Here is a 23,058-nt window from a genome sequence, read left to right as displayed (position 1 = left end):
GCAGAAGTGACACTGAGCCAGTGTCCAGGCCTGGCCCTAAGAAACTGGCAGCTCCTTCCTGTCTCTTGGAGTCCAGCTGCCATGTGGTGAGGAAGCTCAGCGACGCCATGGAGGAGCCCCATGGAGAGGACCCAGCTTGTCATCCGTGTGCCCGAGCCATCCTGGAAGGGGGTCCCTCGGCTCCCGTCCAGCCACCCCAGCTGAGGCCACACAGAGCAGACACAAGCTGTCCCCGTCCAGCCCTGCCCAAATGGCAGTTTGGACCAAATGAACAATTGTTTAAGGTTGTTTGGGGATGGTTCGTTACACACACAGATCCCAAGAACAGATCATCGATAGAACAGATCAATAGAGTTTACAGTTGACAAAGGAAGAAGCATGTAACTTAGAAACTGGTAACTATCAAAATAAAAAGCCGGGGGGGGGGGGGGGGAAGTGGTTGCCTCTGAGATGCGCAAAGGCAGAGAGGGAGAGAGGAAACTGCTGGTTTTGTTTTGCTGTGACAAACCTCGTGGATCTATGTGCTACTTTAAACTACATTCATGTACAAGTTGGACAAAAAGAAAAACCGAAGTTAGAACCCCCAAAAATCTTTTCCCTTAGGAGGAACGGATCTACAGTTGGTTTAAAAGGCAGCTTGTACATTCAGCAGCAGGTGTATTAAAGAGTCCGTTACTCCAGAAACAGAAAATTCCTGCTGACGGGCACCCTGATACTCGCCCTCTGTTAAAAGGCCGCCTGCGGTCTTCTCCTTACAGACTCGGTAGCAGTCTCAGGGTGACAAGTCCTGGTGCTTCAGTGGAGCCCCCAGGGGCCGTGTTTCTTCTGTGTCTGGGCCATGGCCTGGAGTCCAGGCTGAGGGCTTAGCCCCTGGGCAGCCGGCCAGCCAGGAAGCAGCCGCCCGACCTGGGGAAGGGCCGGACTGCAGGTGAGGCTGCCTCCAGCTGTGGCGGCTGTGCAGGAGGACTGTGCCTCGGGCTCTTGCTGGGCCTGGACCACAGAGGCATTCAGGGGCTGGAGTCACAGACTTCAGGGTCATTGGAGTTGGGAGCGGGGAGAGTATTGAAGCTGAGTAATGATTTGAACCCTGGTGCATTGGAGGGGGAGGAGGATGCCTTTCACAATAATAAGGTTCTGGAGGTGCAGGGAGGGTATATTCAGCACTTGGAATGATGAGTTTGAATTTGCACATAACTGACTTAGGTTTGTAGAGGAGCAAGAAACTTTTCTCTATCCTTCTGGGTTGTTTTGCCTAGTTTAAGAATTAAATTCACATGAGACAGAAGAGCAGTAGAAAATCGGACAGTTTATAACAATGTATACATGGGAGAGACCCAGGAAAACTGAGTAATTCGCCAAAATGGCTGAAGCCACCACCTTAACTACCATCTTCAGCTAAAGAGAAAAGATGATGGGGGTAGTTCTTGGGACTTCAAAGGGGAGGTACCAACTCCCATGGAGATGGAAATGAAAATGATTAGTAAACAAATGTTTGCCAACGGGACAACAGGACAAGGAGAGGACTCTGATCAAAAGGGCTTTGCCAGGTTCCTCCCTGCCCACCACACCTGGTTCACATTATGCTAAGTTATCTCTGGCGATAGCTGCTGCCTGGAACAGGCCTTCTATCTGAAATTCTCTTAGACAGTTAGGGGGAAGGTCAGTTTCTTCCTGAGTCTTTTATTCTTAAAAATAAGCCAAAAAGACGCGATTTAGGGTAGCAAATTCTGCTCCCCTCCAGGTTACAAATTTAAAACCTCATGGTAAGATAACCTCTCTGAACTTTCTCTGTCTTCTTAGGGGTTTTTAATAGTTTGGGGTGGTTTTTTTTTTTCTTTTCAGTATATAAAGAGCCACTTTAGAGGGGAAGTTTATTTAAATCATTTATTTTAATTAAAGTCGTTTTACTCAACCAGGTTCGTGAACACACACGATGTGTTCTTTGATGTTCATAAATCGTACACTGCTCAGTTCTGGAAAGCAGTTAGCCAAAAGTTGAAAAAGCAACAGAAACTGCAGTTCAAAATAGAATGTGAAACAGAAACTCTCCTTAGCATATTTCACCATAATAGGTTTTCAAACTAACCTAGGTGCTGTTGGAATAAAATCGTCCTCCTGGCTGTTGTGACATAAGATCAAAGTTAAATTCCTGAGGACGGTTCCAGGAGTCCTCGACTCTCCCAGGCTTTCATTTCCGCAGGTTCTGTATCGATGCCCAAACCACCTTTCAGCCACGGAGTTGTCCTTCAGACGTCACCCTCGGAAGGAGGACTTTGGTCTGTGACTTGCTGGAAAGCCGCCTGCCAGCCCATCCCTGCCCCTGCCCCTGCCGTCACCGCTGGGCAGAGGGGCGGCCGGGCCTCTGCCAACTCTGCCGGGAGCTCAGCACCTGCCTGGCCGAGTGTCCCCTCTACCCCTGCGCCCCCTGTCTCAGGCAGGCTGAGCCCCCAGGCTCAGAGCTGCAGACGGGGCTCTGCGCTGCTGAGAGTCCTCCCGGGAACTCCCTGGAAGGGGGCCTGGGGTGTCTCCTCCTTGGTGGGAAGGTCCCCTTTCCTGTCCCCAGCCAGGTACCTGAGCCTAGTGCTTTGTGGAAGGGGGGTGGCTGGATGTTGCTCTCTGGGAGGTGGAACTGGCCCGAGGGAGGCTCTGCCTGCACAGCCCCTAATCAGCAAGTTTTAACATTTGCTTTCGGGGAACGAGCCACTTGGTTGAGCATCTGGCCGGTTGTCTGGCTTTCAGACACTCAGGCTGCGACCCCCTCGCCAGTGTTCCAGACCTGCCCTTTCCAAAGGTTAGGGCTTCGCCTCCTCCTCCCCCCCACCCTGCTGCCCTCCCCCTCCAGAACTGCCTCTGCCACCGGGCCCTGTGCTAATGAAGTCCCCGCGACAGCCCTGTGATACAGGGACTGTTAATTTTCCCGTTTCCCGGATGAGGGAATTAAGGCTTGGAGAGGTGAGTGCCGGAGCACACCCAGGAAGCGGTGGAGACTGCAGTGCAGTCCAGGTCTGTTGACTGTTTCAGATCAGTGTTGCTCACACTCTTCCTGCATCACTTTGACGAGGGCGAGCCATAGCCACGAGCTGCCTGCACCATCACTGATTCAGATCATTTACTTAACATTGTTCTTTAAATGAGCTCAGTTTTTCCTCGAGTTTATTCGAAAAGGAAGCTTCGAAGTACCACAAATGGAAGATCACCATGTCTTGCCATAAATAGAAGGCATCTCTAGATTTCGAACAAGCGAAAAAAGCAATATGATTAAATTCTCCTTGGAGCCTGTGCCTGCCGGGACTCTAGGTGTCAAGCATGCTTCGTCTGTCTCAGAAGGCAGGTGACAGAGCTGGGGTGCTGTTACAGACATCGCAGAGCCAACGGAGAGTCTCTCCTTGACATTATCACAAAGGTCGGGGGGAGTTGAAAAGGTAATAACTTTCTCATTTTGAAGTTCAATGCGACTCCGTGTCTTGCCTGCATACCAGCTCAAACATCCCCCATGCCACCTAGAACAATCTGGAGGACCACACTTTGGAAATCTGTGTATCCCACACTTTGGAAAATGCTGGTTAAAGCGAAAATGGGAAACAGGAGCAACAGAAGCACCTAATCTTCATCAAATTCCAAGATCCTTCCTTCCTTCCTTCCTTCCATATAGCAAACATTCAGAAGAAAGCATAACACATACAGGTGTTTTCTTTTTAAGTTCTCAGTTTATTAATCCTGTCATGAAAATCTGCACAGTCACCACAAAGTCACTGCAGAATCTGTACTCCTGTTGTCCAATCTCCAGCTCACTCTGCCAGCACCCATTGGCCTTCGCAGTCCCCTGACTCTCTCCATTCTGTTCTTACGTTCCTTTTGCTGTTTTCTTAGTCTTTTTCTGCTCGTACAGGCCATGTCTTACAAGTCTATGTTTAGGTTCATTTTGCTTCGCATAATCCAAAGAATGATAAATCATGCCAAAGTCAGTTGTCTTCCCACCACCAAAATGGGTTCTGAATCCAAATGCGAAGATGGCATCTGGTGTGGTCTTGTACATTTTAGCTAGTTTCTCCCGGATTTCTGTCTTAGATACTGTTGCCTTCCCAGGGAGAAAGATGTCAATGACCGTTTTTTCCGCTGAAGTCATCAGTGGTTCATGAACTTCCTGGTCCAGATAGTTGCTGTGTCCTTCATGATGGTGGTTGATCCTGAGGCAGCCAGGGAGGAAAGGAGCTGAAGGTATGGTTTAGAGAATAATTATGGTTTTGAACACTGAATTCACCACCACCCAAATCAAGAAATAGAAGGTGGCCAGGGTCCCCCCACCCCACCCCATATACCCTTTGCCTTCACAACCCAGCCCTTCCTTCCCCACCAAAGGGAACCACTGAATTCTTTGCATATCTTTTCTCATCCAAGTTTTATCTGCAATACGGTTTAGTGTTGCCTGTCTTTGAACTTCATGTCAATGCAAGACGGGCTCTGCTGTCTGCATTCTTCTATGATTAGCATCTTTCCCTCAGCATTGCTTGTGAGATTCAGTTAATCTGACGCATGTAACAAATACCCTCAGCATTTCTGTTGCTGTATAGTCTATACCATTTATGAAAACACCCAACGTGTATCCTTTCATCCCCCGATAACCACTTGGGCTGTTTCTCACTTTTTGCTGTTGAACCGGTGCTGCTTTAAGTGTTGCCACATACGTCTGGGACCACGGATCCGCCACGATATTTACCCACGAGGAGAATCGCTACGTCATCCGAGAGGCACATCTTAGTGTCACTGGAGAACGCTCGTGTGTGCAGCTCCAGTTCCTCTGCCTCCTCTCCGGTGCATATCGTGCTCGGGCTTTTTGGCCTTTGCCATCCTGGGGGCCTGTAATATCGCCACCGGGTTTGTTCTGCCCCCGTGGAACACCTTTTCAACGTCATCCTGTGTGAAGAAGCTGTCCCACAGGAGGAGGAAAGGGAGCTCAGGTGGAGGCAGATCCGAGAGTGGTGGGCCGAGAAACAGCAGCTACAGGAGAGGGATTTGGAGGAGTGGGTGTTTTGAGGGCCAGTGTAGGGAGGGAGCCAGCAAGGAGAGCAGGGCCCAAGGAGGGGCAGATCCTGAGAGCCAGAGTGCAGAAAATGCCACACCATGTCCCACATCCCTCTTCCACAGCGATCACCTTTCTCTGGCAGCAACTACGCGACCTGCCTCTGTGGGCTCCCCCTCCTCCACCAGCACCCCTCCATTAGCATCCTGGAGGTGAACTCTACAGCCCAGAATCCTGCCCTCTCTTCATGCCCTGCCTCAGCTTCCTGAAGCACAGCCCAGCACCCATCCTGCAACCCTCTCAGGGGGACTTACCTCCAGGTTTCTCTCCGCCCGGATCCCACTGGAGCCCACTTTCCTGGTGGGTCTTCCTGCTCCTCTGCCAAGGGGGTCTGACCCTCTTGTCAGGGCTGGCCCCTGAGCCCAGCCTGCGAGGTCCGCACTCTAACTGTTGCCCAGCCCAGGGACCCTGGAGTCATCCCCTGGGACAGTGTCCAGGAGCCTGACTGGGTTGACGTATCCCACTGCCTTCTAGACAGGAGGCCCCTCACTGGTTGGGTCTCATGTGGCTCCTCTGGGTGTCCAAGATGACTGGCGTGTGGTCAGTGCTCAGGGGATTTTAACTGAAGAAACTCTCCTTTCAAGGACTGGCAGCTGCCAGCTACCCTCTCTGAGGCCCGCTCTCCCAGGCAGCACAGGGAGACCAGGCGCACAGCCCCACAAGCCCCTGAGGCGTCTGCACTTCGTCCCAGGCCTCAGTTTCTAAGGCTAGTATAATGGGCTCCCTCTACCAACATTTGCCTTCTGGGGCCTTCCTTTGGGCTTTGCCACCTCTCCTGACCTCAGATGCCGACCTAGTGCTGACCCTTGTGTGGGTCAAGATTCCCAGTGGTGTGAGAACCAGTGACGTGGTATAGTGTAATCCCTGGCGTCCCCAGGTGTGCCCCAACATGTGCCCTCCAACTCCGCTGAGCCCCACAACATATCTCGGCAAACATTTGTCTTCTGTGGCCCCATGGACACCCTGAGGCCTGTGCTGCCTCCGGTTCCTTCCGAGGGGGCCTCAACAGGCCCTGCCAGGTGTTCTCCATCAGGGCCCATCTGCTCCTTGCAAGTGAAGAGCCTGGGTCCCTGGGCCCGCAGCTGCCAGCCTCACACAGGCAGGGGGCTTCCCCCTCCTGCTGTCAGTGCCTTTGTGGGACCCCTGAGAACTCTCGCTGGCTGACCTCCACATGACACCTTCTGTGAGCCTGTGACCTTGCAGCTGGGCCCCTGCTGCGCTCTGCTGGGCGCCCCTTCCTGGGCCATCCTCGCCCAAGACATGGTGCAGCTACTGCTCTGTGAACAGCGCTGACCTCCCTGTGACCAGCTTTCTTGATGGCCCCTCACTCAGGAGGCTGGGAGGAAGGACAGGTGGCCCAGCCTCCTCTCCTGGCCCCAGAATGACAGAAGCAGGCATGATCAGAGATGGGAGACGTGTCATCAGAAGTGCTGGCTGGGCCGGGCTGAGATGACCTCTCCAACTCAGTGCTCACCCAGTGCCCGCCCACCTGCCTGCCAGACCCCAAGTGGCTTAGTAGGCTCAGCACCCCCTGATCCCAACAAGTCTGCCCAATGTGGCACCAGGGAAAAGAGGGCAAAATACACTAGCACTAGTGGGGACAATCACACTCTTTCTTCAGTGCTGGTGGGAGGCTTAACTGAGAGGTGGGGAAGAGGGCCCAGGAGCACAGACCCCTAGAAAGGGACGCCTCCCTTTCCACATTGTGTTGGGGGGTGTTGTCTTTTGGTGATTGACAGCCATTCCCAGCTTGTGCCATGCTCTCCCGTGGGTGGCAGGTTCTCCCTGTATTTCCCAGGGGGACATCCTGAGATCAGAGGGCAAGAGACAGGCAGAAACCATTCCTCTGTGGCTCAGCAGCAACTGGTGCTGGAGTGGGCTCAGCATCGCCCTGCCTTCAGCATTGCCTTCTGTGCGCACAGTGTAGGGGGCTGGAACACAGCCTGACGACCTCAGGTGGTAAATGGTGACAGTGATGGAGGGTGCCAGAGCTCCAGAAGCCCTTCCTTCCTGGAGAACAAACAGACCAGGACAGCCGTCCCCCAGAGAGTAGGCTGCAGGAGGCTGGGCCTCCCTGAGCCTGAGGTAGCAGTTACCCAAGAGTGAAGGATGGAGGCATGATCTCTTACTCCGCACCAGAACAAGCTTGCTGCCTGCTGCCTTGTGAGCCCTGGGCCCCAGAGGAAGGACTGTAACCAGATGTCTTCACAGTCAAGGGACTCAGGCCCAAATCAGGGAGGCAGGCTGCCCCCGTGGCCTCGCACAGCCGGGTCCTAGCCACAGACTTTGAATGTGGACACATATCCTTTGATTACTGCAAGTGACATGGGGTCTGTGTTTGGTCTCAATCCTGCTCAGACACGTGACAAAATTCACAAGAAACCATGGCAGATCGTAGTGGATGATTGCTTAAAGTCATCATAAGAAGAGCATTAAAAGGGGCTTCATACTACACACCTCTCAGAACGGTCAAACTAAAAATAGTGACAACACCAAATGCTGGCAAGAATGCAGAAAAACAATCACTCATGCGTCGCTGGTGGGAATCGAAAATGGTGCAGCCATTCTGCAAACAGTTTGGAGTTTTCTTTCTTTCTTTTTTTTCATAGCCTTTATTTATAATAGCCCAAACTGGATCAGCCCAGATGTCCCAGGACAGGTGATGGTTAAACACTCTGTGGGGGGCCAGCCCCCTGGCCGAATGGTTAAGTTCATGCGCTCTGCTTTGGCGGCCCAGGGATTCACCAGTTTGGATCCTGGGCGCGGACATGGCGCCACTCATCAGGCCATGCTGAGGTGGCGTCCCACATGCCACAACTAGAAGGACCCACAACTACACAACTATGTACTGGGGGGCTTTTGGGAGAAAAAGGAAAAATAAAATCTTAAAAAAAAAAAACGCTCTGTGGTCCACCCATCCCGCCAGATGCTCCTCAGAGATACAAAGGCGTCAACTGCTCACCCATGCTTGGATGACTCTCCAGGGAATTATGCTGAGTGAAAAAGAGCCAATCCCAAAAGATGGCAGGATCCCATTTATATAACTTATTTGACATGACAGAATTGTAGAAATACAGATCAAGTGTTAGGGACAGAGCGGGGTGGGAGGAAGGTGAGATGGTCATGAAGGTATCTGTGGGGTCGGAGCTGTCCAGTGTCTTGACCGTGATGGTGTTACGTGAGCCCACGCGTGTGATGAAGTGGTATAGAACTACACACACACTCGCCAATGAGTGCGTGTAAACTGGGGAAAGCTGAAAATCTGGAGATTGTTTCATTGGGGAAAACTGGGCAAAGTTTACGAGGGATCTCTCTGTATGATTTCTTACAACTGCCTGTGAATCTCCAGTTATGTCAAAAATTCCAATTGTTAACCTACTAAAACAGAAACCAGTTTAAGAGGCAAAGCGTTTATTTGGGGTCTCAGAATCACAATTCAGGGAGCACAGATTCAGGTAGAAACCCAAATAGTGTCCCACTAGGGAGTCAAAGTCAGGACTTTTAAAGGCAAAGAGGGGAGTTTGTAGTACAAAGAATCTTAATTGAAGTTGGAGGCAGAGAGCTGGTTTTTGGCTAAACGTTGATTGACTATTGATTCTATCTTCAGAAAGTCCACAGCCCTCAGTCTTCGTGATCTGGATGTCTATTCTCCTGCTAACTTCTCAAACAATTGCTTGTAAACAATTGCCATTTTGGCCCAGTCCAAGCAAAGCAGTTTCTCTGGAAAGGCAGCTCTGACTCCATTTTAAAATGGCTCCACTATAGTTAATTTTGACATTTTCCCTTTTTGATCGAGATCTTTGTCTGAAAGCATCGTTGATCAATCATTTGAAAGCATTGCTGATTAGCTATTGGATACCATTGTTGATCGACTGTTGGAAAGCACTGCTGATCATCAAAGCATCTGCTGGTCCCTCATCACCAAGAAGACTCATTCCCAGTACGTCATGTCCCACATAGGAAGGAAAGTGCTTTCCTTAGGAGTCTTAGGCCACATTTGAGCACCAAAAGCATCAGAGCAGACAAAAGCGTTACCATCAAGTCCCTTTAACAGCAAACATCATCTGTAGTTCCTAAAAGTTTCTCAGGTGAAGGTTCATAAGCCTTAGTTTAGCAAGCATTTCAAAGCACTGAGCAACCATTATCTGAGTGGTGCTTTTATAACATGGAGCTCTGCAGAGAAGAGAAAGTTTTACAACAGTGAGAATTCCTATAATAATAAACAAAATGCTAGGTCCACATAGGAGAATAGATCTGAGCCAGGAGGCCACTCCTGAGGGCAGCCAGCTAACAAGATCAAAGAACCATGGGTGTCAGTGACCACAGCATTTCACCATTTGGCCTGTGCTCAGGTTTTGCCTAGTTCAGTTTTTACTTCACCAGAGGTGTTTACTCAAGTACAACGAGAGGTGTTTATCACAGAACAAACCCACCATGTTCAGCTAGGAGGTAATCAAGAGCAATTCTATTATCTAATATAACTCAGGCAAGGAAATCTAAAGATTTATCTTGGGCAGCTCTTGCTTAAGCAGCAGATTTAGCAATATCTTCCCAGGGTTTTAGATAAATTTCTGATCATAGATTCGTTCACAGCAGTGCCTATCCAAGGAAAAAGTATTTTTCCAAAGCTGGTAGCTTCACTGGGGATGATACCACCAGGCATTGAACACCCTTGACTAAGTGTACAACTAGTTTCACATTTTAGTCTGTGAAGCAGATTCAGAGGTGATGCCCGATGTTGAGTTTCTGATCAATCATGTAATGCAATAGGTGTAACCAATAATCCACTTGCATAGTGACCTCTACTTTGATAGGGATTTAAACAGTGTGTTCCCCATAGATCTTTCTGCCAAATACAAATGAAAATATACCCTAAGGGACACAAATCACGGAGTCACTATAATGAAGATGACCAAACCAAGGATTTGATTGGTTAGCCAAGGAGTTCTAGACACTTAGCACAAGGAATTAGGGGAGTAATGGCAGAGAGGTTGGTAATTGTACTAAGGAATCTGTAGATTCACGTGCAGAACAAGGCTTCTGATGACAAACCCAACAGTCAGAAAGATTTCCCCCTTCTGTAATAGATTGGAAGAGGCAGACAAGAGTATTGTCTTACAGTAGCTGGTCATACCAGCTGGTCAGCATCAGACTAGAGTCTAATATCTACAAGTGTGCAAACGTGATTTTTCTCTCTACAATTACCCTCGATTTTTTCCCAAATATAATCACAGTAAAACTAATTTGTTCATATTAAAAACTTGGCCTGGTTGAATAAAAATAAGAATACTCACTGAGAGTTTCTGAATTCTGAAGGGACCAGGTAGGGAGAAAAAGTAAATGTTTCGTCTTTGTCCACAAAGGTGCGTCTTACCAAATTGTCAATAGCTTAAGAGAAAAGGTTTCTTTAAATTTGGAGAAACAAAACATTAAAGCATTCTGCTTGGTTCATGTAGTCCCACATGATTCATATTTGTTCTTGATCTTTCCTTAGCAGTTTTAGGAAGCCATCAGTCTCTCCATTAGAGTGCTGTAATTTCTTACCCCGTTCAGTTTTATGATCTGAAAGTTTATGAGGAGCCTGTATTCTAGACTAAGTGTCAGAGTCCTTTCCATGAATCTCTCTGAAGATGAAACATATTTGCAAAAGCATCAGAGTAAAACAATAACTGTCTGTAAATGACAAAAGACTTCATGGCATGCCTAAAGATCTGATTACAAAGCAGTTGACAGGGAAATTTGGTTATTTCTGTAACATATAATGTTTTAAGATAATAACTAGAATTGTGACTTAAAACATTATACCAGGACATATCAGAATTTTAGGAGTTTTATATAACTTTTAGAACAAATATTAATAACATTCACTCACACAATATGACCTAAGAAGGTTTATCATCATCTATTTGACACTTCCCATGTAATTTAGCATACCAAATAAGCCTAATTAGTTTAACATCTTATAGGAAGAGAGGACAAATTCTTTGAGAAGTCCCAGGGACCCACTAGAAATTTTCAAAAGTTACTTTCAAGTCAAAAGAAAGACATTTAGGATTTGAATTTTGGCAAGTTTGTCAAAAATATCAAAAGGTTTGAAAACACTTGGTCAAATAGGATCATAGGTCACCAAGAAACAATGCTTACTTATCCATTCAAAGTGACAACAGAAGAGAGTTAAACAGTTAAAAAAGAAAAACCTCTAGCTCTCTTAATAGAGAGGCCTCAGCTTTTTGAACATAGGAAATTATTGTGACAAAACATAGAATCCTTGCCCTTTAGGTAGACTTACTCAAAGAAAAACCTTTCATAATGTCTTTATCAAGAGCAGACTGAAAGTCCAAGAAAACTATCCTTTTAGGAGAGAGAAAACCAAATTCTAATTTTGCACCATCTTACTTTTGATATTAAAACTCATTTACTTAATTAAATTCATTCCAATCTTAGCCAACTTGACCACACCCAAAACTCTTTTCTCAGGGTTCCTCTTCCACAAACCTTCTATAACTTTCTTTTTTACATTCAGAATTTGTCCTTTCCTCTTTCCCATAACCAGTTTTACTTTAGAACAAATTTACTTTCCTAACAACAACGAAAATCTCCATTTCTCTACTGAAAACATACGTTTTCTCATAGCATAAAAATTTTTTTAATGTGGTACAAGACATGTTTACTAACAGACGACCGCATCTTCTGTTTCTCTGTAGTAAGAAGTCAAAGGTGGATAAACCTATATTTAGTAATGTCTAAATTTTTCTCCTATTTGGAAATGATCTTGATATTCAATAAATTTTTATCATTTTACTTAACTTAGCAAAACTCTAAGGTTTCAAGTTACCAAAAGGTTTTGAAATTATATTTAAGTACATATATCATAACACATAATTATTGTTAAAAAGTTGACCCAAAAACCTTTATCTTGCATCTATTTAGTTTACTTGTTCTTTTGTTTGTTTGGGTTTGTTTTTGTTTTGTTTTTTTTGAGGAAGATTAGCCCTGAGCTAACATTTGCTGCCAATCCTCCTCTTTTTGCTGAGCAAGACTGGCCCTGAGCTAACATCCATGCCCATCTTCCTCTACTTTATATGTGGGACACCTACCACAGCATGGCTTGCCAAGCGGTGCCATGTCTGCACCCAGGATCCAAACTGGCAAACCCTGGGCCGCCAAAGCAGAATGTGCACACTTAACCGCTGGGCCGGGCCCTATCTATTTAGTTTACTTGTTCTTAATAATTATGTTTAGATTGCCCACAAAAACATCATGAGGCATTAGATAAAATCAGCTATCATTCTAAGTTATTTTTAGAGCTGCTAAATTTTGTAATAGAGATAACTTGAGCTTATTTGACCTTCAAACCCAGGTAGAATACAGGCTGCATGTCTGTATCACATCCAATGTTGTAACTTTGAGGACATGCCTATTTCAATCAAACCAACAAACTTAAATAAGCTTTTGTTTACCAAAGATTATTCTTTATCATGTTAACTTGAAAAACATTTGGGTTCATTTCTGTTATATTTCTTTTGAGAGTATACTCAATTTATATAGCACTTATTTATTTTTAAGCTAATTAAGTAGAGCTCACTTATAAACTCATCTTGATAATACCATCTGAAGGTAGAAAACTATCACATATTTATAACATACATATATAGACACACAAAAACATACAGACAGATGCCAACAGAGCTCTTATAGCCCCTGTTTTTACATTTTTCCTTACATTTTTTTGGGCAAGGGTGCTTCCATAGCAATCTGCATATCCAAAAGCTTCTTTCCCCCTTTTTTTTTCCCTTTAGTCTTAGGAATGGGGGGGAGGGGTGGTCTAGATAACAGTTCCTGGAGAGGTTACAAGCTTTTTGAGATAAACAGGGAAGGTCAGTTGCTTATCAAGGACTGACATGCCCATGCAATTACATTGTCCTTAATTTGTTTCTTTCCCTCTGGGTACATAGTTTTATTTTAGCTTAGGGGAGAAAGCCTAGAAAAAAAAAATTCCTATCAGCCTCTGAATATCAGCTTCCAATTTGGCCAAATTTCTTATTATAAGTTACTAAATTCTTTCAAAAATCTTATGTTTCAGCCAGGACAAACAGTAAATATTTCTGGCAGTATTAAACAACTCCATTAATTTTTAATTCTAGTTTCCCCTAGACTGTTTAAGGGAGTAACACAGCAGTTTACCAGAAAATCTCTGAGAGTCTTCTTAACTCTGGGAGGGACCCATACAGCCCCTCCTTCATGGGTAGATATGGGGGTGTCTGTAAAGGCATTAATGGACTTTCGTATAGTCTTTTCTTTTAGATACCTCTTAGTTCTTAAATTTTCATTAGATTTTTGCAATGAAATTTTCAATAAGGCTATTTTGGAATTTTGAGGCCTTTGTTTTTAAGTGCACTTCTTAAATAGGTGATCTTATCTCATTGAAACCTTTCTTCCAATAGCCATTGTTATTTCCCTGAGGGCTGGCAGCAGTTTGGTAGGACCCTAGCTACAAATGGAGTTTATCCCCCATTTCTGCTGAGCCATATCTGGGCGCCAGTGGGGGTGCGACCCACATTCCTGTCCAACCATATTTTGGGGGCCCGAACCTGACAGTTACCAAGCCAAGCTCTGAGGACAAGAAACAAGCTTAGTAAGATTTTGATGTTCTCTGTAAATATTTACAGCTTCTGGACCATCATTTTTTAGAAGGTGTGCTGAAAGATAGTGGGCTTGAATCTTTAGAAATTAAAGATCTGGGGCCAGTCTGGTGGGGCAGTGGTTAAGTGTGCATGTTCCGCTTCAACAGCCTGGGGTTCGCCGGTTTGGATTCCGGGTGCAGACATGGCACCGCTTGGCAAGCCATGCTGTGGTAGGTGTCCCACATATAAAGTAGAGGAAGATGGGCATGGATGTTAGCTCAGAGCCAGTCTTCCTCAGCAAAAAGGGGAGGATTGGCAGCAGTTAGCTCAGGGCTAATCTTCCTCAAAAAAAATAAATAAAATAAAATAAAAAATAAAAAGAAATTAAAGATCTTATATCTGGTCTTAAACCCGTGGTTCTCAAGTCTAGTGTGCAGAAAAGACAAGTTTTGGAAGCTCAAAAGAACTCCAAATTGACCACTGTAATTTTAAATCATCTTTAGTATTATCAATCCACTGGGACAAAAATTTACAATAGGAAGGACTGTAGTGCTTGAATATAAACCCAACTGGTGTTCTTGAGGGAGGAACTTCTCAGGACCTTTTAGAAGATGACATTCCCAGGTTAAAGCACGACCAGACAAAGAGACAGAGAGACAAGGAGACACTAGTTGTAAGCCCCAGGTTGTTATCTGTGCTTCTGACCCACTGGGTACAGCTGTTTGGACAAACAATACAAAAAAACAGAATTCAAGGACTCACGAGATAGGGAATAAACCCTCAGATGGCAATAACCATAGCTGCTCAAACAGGGAAACTCTTCCAGATGGCAGTAGATATGAGCCAGCTTGGCGACAAGTGTCTCCTGGTCATTTGACCCAGATTGGGCTATTGCCCCCAGAATCCCAAAGAAAGGCAAAGAGCTCAACCAAAAGGGAGGGAGGTCCAAGCCTGAGAGGACTCATGATTGGAGGAGCTGGTGGTATGTGGAAGAGATGAGCGCACAAGGGCGCTCATGTTGGTACCAAACCTGTTTACAGGGGATGCTGGTCCTCGAAGGTGAGATCACTTCAGCTCCTGCTTTCTGACACAGTATGTCAACCTTCAAAAACAGAAACCAGGGACTGGCCCAGTGGTGTCGTGGTTAAGTTCGCCCACTCTGCTTCAGTGGCCCGGGGTTCAGTTTCGGACCTACACACTGCTCATCAAACCATGCTGCGGCAGTCCCTTATATAAAGTAGAGGAGGACTGGCACAGATGTTAGCTCAGCGACAGTCTTCCTCAAGCAAAAAGTGGAAGATTGGCACAAATGGTAGCTCAGGGCCAACCTTCCTCACACACAAAAAAAAAACAGAAACCAGTTTAAGAGGCAAAGTGTTTATTTGGGATCTAAGAATTGCAATTCGGGAAACAGAGATTCAGATCGAAACCCAAATAGTGTCCCACTAGGGAGTAAAAGTCAGGGGCTTTAAAGGCAAAGAAAGGAGGTTATATTGCAAAGAATTTTAATTGGAGTTGGAGGCAAAGAGCTGGTTTTTGGCTAAACATTGATTGACTCTTGGTTCTATCTTCAGAAACTCTACGATCCTCAGTCTTTGTGATCAGGATGTCTGTTCTTTTGCTGACTTCTCAAACAATTGCTTGTAAATAATTGCCGCTTTGGCCCAGGGCAAAGGTTTGGCCCAGTCCAAGGTTTAAGACAGCAAAGCAGTTTCTCTGGGAAGGCAGGTCCGATTCCATTTTTAAACGGCTCCACTATAGTCAATTTAGATGCAATTAAAAAGGGGTGCTGGGAATTCCCTGTACTGAAGACCGATCTTGGAGTAAAGAACCTTTCACCTACAACCTGGTAAAAAGAATCGATTGATTAAGGGCCTGCCAGGCAATTAGTCTGCCCTGACTTTTAGCCAAAAATTTCCCTGCAGAGCCAGACAACGCAGGGCTTAGAGGGAGCTGTGCGGGGCTTTGACAGAGGCCAGGACAGATTCCTGGAGGGGACGTGTTTTCCATACAGGGAGGAGGACCCAGGAACACCCTGAGGGGATGGCATGGTGGGAAGTGAGGCTGGGAGGGAAGATGCTGTTGCCCTGGTTTTGGGGACCCAGCAAGTGGCACAGGTGGTGAGGACGCCCGAGCACAGAAAGGGCTACTGTGGTCCGCTGGAGTGCGCAAAGCTGGGAAGAGGAATTTTCTTTGAAAAGAATTTTAAGTTGTAGTCAAAGACTATAAAATTGAGCATCTTAACCATTTTTAAGTACACAGTTTCTTACAGTAGGGGTAAGTATATTCACATTGTCGTCGACAGATCTCCAAAACTTTTTCAGCTGGTAAAACCAAAACTCTAAACCCACTCAACAACAGCTCCCCACGTGCCCTCCTCCCCGGCCCCGGCAACCACCGTTCGACTCCCTACTTCTATGCATGTGACCACTTTAGATACCTCACATAGATAGAATCTCGGTGTTTGCGTTTTGGGGACTGGCTTATTTCACTTAGCATCACGTCCTCATGGCTCATCCGTGTTGTAGCGTGTGTCAGAATTCCTTCCTTTTTAAGGCTGAATAATATTCCATTGTACAGATGTGCCTCACTTTGTTGATTCATTCGTCTGTGGATGGACAGTTGAATTGCTCGCACCTTATGACTATTGTGAATAATGCTGCTATGAATGTGGGTATGCAAATACCACTTCAAGACCCAGCTTCATTTCCTTTGGGTACATACCCAGAAATGCAATGGCTGGATTGGAGGAATGCTTTTGAATCAAGGCAGGGGCTACTGAAACTTCTAAGCTCCTGTCAGGAGCCATAGCTGGGGTTCTGTCTACCTATCCAAGGGACAAACTTACCCCTGGGTTCAATCTACCTGTCCAAGGGAGCAGAGGTCAATCTCATGGGCACTGGGCCCCACCCCTGCCTGCCCCTTGCAGGCGAGCATACTCTCCCCTGAAGAGGATTTTAGGCTGGTTATTTTTAAAACTGCAGATGAGAAGCAGGCTCCGAGGACTGGAATTTTGCTTGCCCTTTTGAGAGACATTTGCGTTTGTGAAAGAAGGGGGGATGACCTTGTAGGGACCTGAAATTGGCCACCCCAGGATGTGTCTCTTTGGCATCGGGACTGTTTGGGCTGATTGCTTTTGATAAACTGGGACAGGGAAGGAGGCTCTGGGGAATGGAACTTGCCCTTGTTGGGACTCATTTACATTTTGCAGAAAGGTGCCTCCCTCTCTGTACCAGGAAGAAGAAGAGAGATGACCTTATCCCTAGAAACTCTTAATGGGGAAGGCAAGAACTTAAGTTGGTTGCTGTCTGGCAATCTCATGTAACTGATTTAGGGTGGTGGCTTCTGAACTTTACTTAATCCGATTTGATTCTTGTCTAAAAGTCATGGGATCACCCAACGACCAGACCCCACCTGCACTGATACCATTTTAACTTTTTTTCATGTTCTTTCCTTTGTCTTGTAAAGAAATGACTCACATACCCATGCCTTATAAAATTAGCCCTAACCCTCAACTCGGGGCAGCAGCAGGAGCTCTGACTGCCCATGGTTCCTGTCCCCACGCACCAGCTCTGCCTGCCCATGGGCCCTGTCCCCATGCCAGCAGAGGCAGCAGAAGCGGCGGCAGCAGAAGCTCTGACTGCCCATGGGTCCTATCCCCATGCTATTGTATTCTCTAAATAAAAGAGCACTACTGCCAGATCTTAAGAGTCTAAGAAATCTTTCTTTCGACTCCTCGGCTCACTGACCCCGTATCATCCCCCACACAGACACATCCACACACACACACTCTCAAGGCTGGCCCAGCCCATCCCTCCATCATTGGAGGCACTGACAAGGCCTACCACTCTGTTGTCACCACCAGCCACACTCTTTTCCACAGCACAAAAACCCTGGGCCCAGGTTCTGGGCAGCCCCTCCAGCCCAGTGCATGACCCACCTGCCCAGGCCAAGCCTAGTGAGAAGCCATGTGGCTTCAGACCCAGGCCCCTCAGCACCCAGAGTCCAGGCTGGCCACTGCTGGCTCTCAGGAAATACTGAACAAATCAGGTGAGAAGAGGGAGGGTCGCCCACACTGGGGGAGCAGAGGGTTGGGAGTGGCCCCGGCAGAACTTTGCAAATGCTCCTGACCCAAGGGCATGTGCCCCCTAATCCCCACTTTACCCTGGGGAGACAGCTGGGGACTCTGCTGTGAGGGGTGGACCTGCCTTTCTCAGGACCCCTGCCCTGAGGCTCGCTCAGCCACACCCTACCACTTCCCTTCTGCCAGCATAGCTTAAAGTCACAAGGCAGGGGTGGGGTCAGGGTGGCTGCATGGGGCACTGGGAGGGACATGGAACCTTTTACAGTCAAGGACAAAGTCCTCCCCTGCTTTCAGCCCAGGCAGCTTGTAGTGCAGCTGGTACCCTGGTGTCCCGTGTCTCCCGACTCCCAGCCTCGCTGTCCTCCCGCCATCCCACAGGCATGCAGGGAGCCTGGGTGCTGTTGCTGCTGCTGGGCCTGAGGCTACGGCTCTCCCTTGGGGTCATCCCAGGTAATCAGGCCCTCCCAGCCTCCCCCAAAACTCAGGGTGCTCCCCCGCAAGGCTGACCCAGCCTCCACTCTCTCCTTGGCCAGTTGAGGAAGAGGACCCGGCCTTCTGGAACCGCCAGGCAGCCCAAGCCCTGGACACCGCTAAGAAGCTGCAGCCCATCCAGACGGCCGCCAAGAACCTCATTATCTTCTTGGGGGACGGTGAGTGTGCCAGGCCTGTCCCTCCCAAGTAACCCCCACAACCCGGCCACCCAAGGCAGCTGTGTGGACACAGGTCAGCCTTGGGGACTCAGGCCTGACACGAGGTGCTCCTTCAGGGATGGGGGTGCCCACGGTGACAGCCACTCGGATACTGAAGGCACAGATGGATGGCAAGCTGGGACCCGAGACGCCCCTGGCCATGGACCACTTCCCCTACCTGGCTCTGTCCAAGGTAAGGGCCCGGGGCCTCAGGGAGCTTCCCTCCAGAGGGGTGGGTGAGTAGGGAGCCAGGCAGGAGGGAAGGCCCCAGAGGGTTGGGCCTGAGTTAGGGGCTGGGACAGTGAGGATGGGCCCCAGGTCCTGAGGCACGATCCAGGTGTCTGCCCCAGACTGGAGCTGAAGGCATCTCTGTCCCCAGACATACAACGTGGACAGACAGGTGCCGGACAGCGCAGGCACAGCCACGGCCTACCTGTGCGGGGTCAAGGCCAACTACCAGACCATCGGTGTGAGTGCGGCCGCCCGCTATAACCAGTGCAACACGACGCGTGGCAATGAGGTCACCTCCGTGATGAATCGAGCCAAGAAAGCAGGTGGGTTTGTGGCCAGCATATGGGGCAGGGGCCGGGGAAGGCTCAGAGACCTCAGTGGTCCACCCTCACCTCTGTCACCCACAGGGAAGTCAGTGGGGGTGGTGACCACCACCAGGGTACAGCATGCATCGCCAGCCGGCACCTACGCGCACACGGTGAACCGCAACTGGTACTCAGACGCTGAAATGCCTGACGAGGCTCTGAACGACGGCTGCCAGGATATTGCCAGGCAGCTCATCTCCAACATGGACATTGATGTGCGACACATGGCAAGCGGGAGGGGCGGGGCAGAAGGGATGGACCCACACTGGCCACAGTCCCAGGCAGCCAACAGCTGAGCCCTGGGGCCCAGCAGGGTCTCCAGGGGCTTGTGGGCCATTTAGAATGTATAGCAGGGGACAGATCATTTCCACAGACCTGGTTAGGGAGCTAGGAGATGTCTGAGGAGGGGGCCAAGGGCCAGCCAGGCCCCAAGCCCACCTGCCCTAATCCTCTGGCCCCAGGTGATCCTGGGCGGAGGCCGCAAGTACATGTTTCCCAAGGGGACCCCAGACCCTGAGTATCCGAATGATGCCAGCCAGAACGGAACCAGGGTGGACCAGCGGAACCTGGTGCAGGAGTGGCTGGCCAAGTACCAGGTGATGGGGGCTCGTCGGTGCAGGGCTAGCAGGGACAAGGGCAGGGCTGCAGGTCGTAGGGCCACGGGCTGAGGTCTGGTTCTGCCCCTCCCAGGGTGCCCAGTATGTGTGGAACCGCACGGCGCTCATCCAGGCGTCCCAGGACCCCTCTGTGACACACCTCATGGGTAATGACCCCACCCACCCCACCAGCCTGCCCTGGACCCCCGGGTCCTCACATGGCCATGCCTGCACAGACACATGGCTGCCATGGATCCTGCCACTCTCCAGCCTGCCCGTCACCCAAATCCCCTTTCCCACAGGCCTCTTTGAGCCAGCGGACTTGAAATATGAGGCCCAGCGAGACCTCACCCTGGACCCATCCTTGACGGAGATGACCGAGGCGGCCCTGCGTGTGCTGAGCAGGAACCCCAGTGGCTTCTACCTCTTCGTGGAGGGTGAGCGAGTGGCAGCCCCTCCCTGAGCAGAGGGGGGCAGGCAGGCTGGGCATCACCTACCTCCCACGTGTCCTCCCTAGGGGGCCGCATCGACCATGGTCACCATGCTGGAACTGCTTACCTGGCACTGACCGACGCCACCATGTTCGATGATGCCATTGACAAAGCCAGCCAGCTCACAAGTGAGGAGGACACACTGACCCTTGTCACCGCTGACCACTCTCACGTCTTCTCTTTTGGTGGCTACACACTGCGTGGGAGCTCCATTTTAGGTGGGTCCAGGGAGGGTGACAGTTGCTGTTTCCTAAATTATATGGTGCAAATTGCTCTGAGCCTCAGTTTCCTCATCTGCCAATGGGGTCATCACAGCAACTGCCTTGTAGGGTTCTTGAGAGGCTTAAGCCAGTGACCAGGCACGAAGTACCTGGTCTCAGCACACAGGGGGCGCTGCACACGCCGTGGTGAGCGCGATCACAGGGCCCCTCTCCCGCAGGGCTGGCCCCCAGCAAGGCCTCCGATGGCAAGGCCTACACCTCCATCCTGTATGGCAATGGCCCAGGCTATGTGCTCAGTGGTGGTTCCCGGCCTGACGTCAACGAGAGCCAGAGCAGTAAGTACAGCGGGTCGGCAGTCTGGGGTGGACCATGGTGGGAACTCGAACTCGTGGGAGGGGGGAGGCGGCCCACCCTGCCCGCGCTGAGCCCCTACCCTCCCTCCAGTGGACCCCGCGTACAAGCAGCAGGCAGCCGTACCCCTGTCGTCGGAGACCCACGGCGGCGAGGACGTGGCGGTGTTTGCGCGCGGCCCGCAGGCGCACCTGGTGCACGGCGTGCAGGAGCAGACCTTCGTGGCGCACGTCATGGCCTTCGCCGCCTGCCTCGAGCCCTACACGGCCTGCGACCTGTCGCCCCCCGCCACATCCACCGACAGTACAAATCCCGGGCTCACTGATGCTGCGCTCCCCAGGCCGGCTGCTGGCTCACTATCGCTGCAGCTTCTGGTTGGAGCGCTGCTACTGCTGCTGTCCGCCACCCACTGACCACCCCATCCACCCAGGGCCCGGGACCCCATTACTAGGACACCTGCTCCCCCAGCCCAGGGTCCCTTCTGAGCAACACCCCCAGAGCACCCACCCCGGGGGCCTACCGCCTGACCTTCACCTCCTGGCTTTAAACGAGGCTCAGCCCATGGCCACTCATTGGCCTGACTGCATGGTGCCCTGGAGGCCGAGGTGGTGACTTTCCTGAGACCTCCCAGCTGCTCTCCACTCCCCGCCCTCAATCTCCGAGGCCCCAGATTTTGTGCTGTGCCATCACCCTGCACCCCAGGAAAGAAGGGGCCTCTGACTCCCAGTCTCCGCCCTGCATATATCAGTGCCCCAGGACCTGTCTGGCACCATCCAGAGGCAGCCTCCGTAGGGCCACCACCCACCCAGACCCCCTGCCACGCTTTTCTTGGCTTCAGTCTTCACAGCACCTTGGACCTGAGGGCACGGTGAGGGCACCTTTCCTGTTACTCTGCAACCGGCCCTGTGGGCACATTGCTGGCCCACGAAGCTGCTGGGGCCAAGAGGGCCAGGACGGGTGTCCAGGGCAGGTGTCCAGGGCAGTTGTCCAGGACCGGGCAGTTTTCCCTTTGCCTTTCTTGAATTCTCATGGGCAAAATAATGAAATTAACACAAAACGAATTAACAGGAGACAAAACAATTTGTATGCACAGGAGAGTGACCAGAAAGTGGGCAGCTTTTATATCTTTTTACACAAAACAATAAATGTACGATTGGGCAAATTTGATTTGGGTGCTGAATCAGTAAGGAATTTAAGCAGAATTTGTGTTTGGAGTTGTCAATTAGCAAAAAAGGGACCCAGGTTGGTTTATACAGACTTTCCTGCCCTGAATCCCCTGGGGCTGGTGATGAGGACATCTCCCTCAGGCTCCAGGTGCAGGGAGGGGATTGATTGATTTCCTGCATTTAAGCGAAAAGGAGGGTCAAAGTGTCCTTGCACAGGCTGCTTTTTAAGACTTCCATTCAAAATTATCAATATGCCATATTTGGGGCAGCCAGCCCTGGGCGCCTATATGGCTTTGACACAGCACTCAGCTGCCCCTCCTAGGAGCCCAGCGGTACCACTAAACAGAGGAGACTTGTCCTAAGAAACTCAACTACTGAGGTGGTCACTGCCCCCCACTCCCACTCCAGGCTGGAGATCCGAGGAGCATCAGGAGAAGCTGTGGGGGCAGGGCAGGCAGCCCCAGGGCAGCCCCTGCCCTCTCCCTGAGGGCTTGACAACACAGAAGGAACAGCCATGCAAGGGCCCTGAGGCAGCACTCAGCACTGGTGTTGCAGGCCAGCAGCTGGATTAGAGTTGGGCGGGGTGGGGTGCAGGAGGTAAAACCTGAGGGATAAGGAGGGACAGGGAGCAGATGGGGGAGGAGCTGGGACGGTTCCAGAGTGTGGAATGTGATCAGAGACTTTGAGCAGGGGCCTGACATGACCTGACTCTTGGAAAATAGCACTCTGGCCACTGAGGGGAGAAGAGTCTATTCTGCTTTGATGGAGGGAGGGGGGCAGAGGTGGGAGCTGGGAACCTAGAGTGGTGGTGCAGACCCCCAGCTGCATCCGGGAACATTCTGGAGCCCCCACTCCAACACGGCTGCACTTACTGAGTCTCTCACCCACCCAAAGGGGACGTTTAAAAGGATTCTAGGGAGGGGAAATCAACCATAATTTTTGATAAAGTTTTATAAAATTACAAATTATTTGCACACTTAAAAAGTGCCAGAAGGCACTTTGCTCTCACTAGAAATATTAATATGATTGAGTGTGCTTTCTTTTTTTTTTTACATATGTATATTTGTTTTGGTGGGGAAGATTGTCCCTGAGCTAACGTCTGTGCCAGTCTTCCTCTACTTTGTGTGTGGGACACATCCGCAGCATGGCTTCATGAGCTG

General features: G+C 49.6%; 1 protein-coding gene and 1 pseudogene across 1 annotated transcript; one reads left to right on the top strand and one right to left on the bottom strand.

Moving 5' to 3' along the window:
* Positions 1-3,589: 3,589 nt before the first annotated feature.
* LOC106844750 (small ribosomal subunit protein eS24 pseudogene) lies at positions 3,590-4,303 on the bottom strand (annotated as a pseudogene).
* A 13,723-nt stretch (positions 4,304-18,026) lies between these two features.
* Positions 18,027-21,926, top strand: LOC106844751 (intestinal-type alkaline phosphatase-like). Its single transcript, XM_070489404.1, has 11 exons — positions 18,027-18,238; positions 18,322-18,438; positions 18,555-18,670; positions 18,857-19,031; positions 19,116-19,288; positions 19,535-19,669; positions 19,764-19,836; positions 19,972-20,106; positions 20,187-20,378; positions 20,600-20,716; positions 20,826-21,926. Exons 1-11 carry the CDS (start codon positions 18,169-18,171, stop codon positions 21,143-21,145), a joined length of 1,623 nt encoding a protein of 540 aa, XP_070345505.1. The 5' UTR covers positions 18,027-18,168; the 3' UTR covers positions 21,146-21,926.
* Positions 21,927-23,058: the final 1,132 nt, after the last annotated feature.

Source organism: Equus asinus, chromosome 19, assembly GCF_041296235.1.
Source record: "Equus asinus isolate D_3611 breed Donkey chromosome 19, EquAss-T2T_v2, whole genome shotgun sequence".
NCBI classification, from domain to species: domain Eukaryota; kingdom Metazoa; phylum Chordata; class Mammalia; order Perissodactyla; family Equidae; genus Equus; species Equus asinus.
The sequence above is the reverse complement of the archived record's forward strand: the minus strand, read 5'-3'. Positions and strand labels throughout refer to the sequence as shown.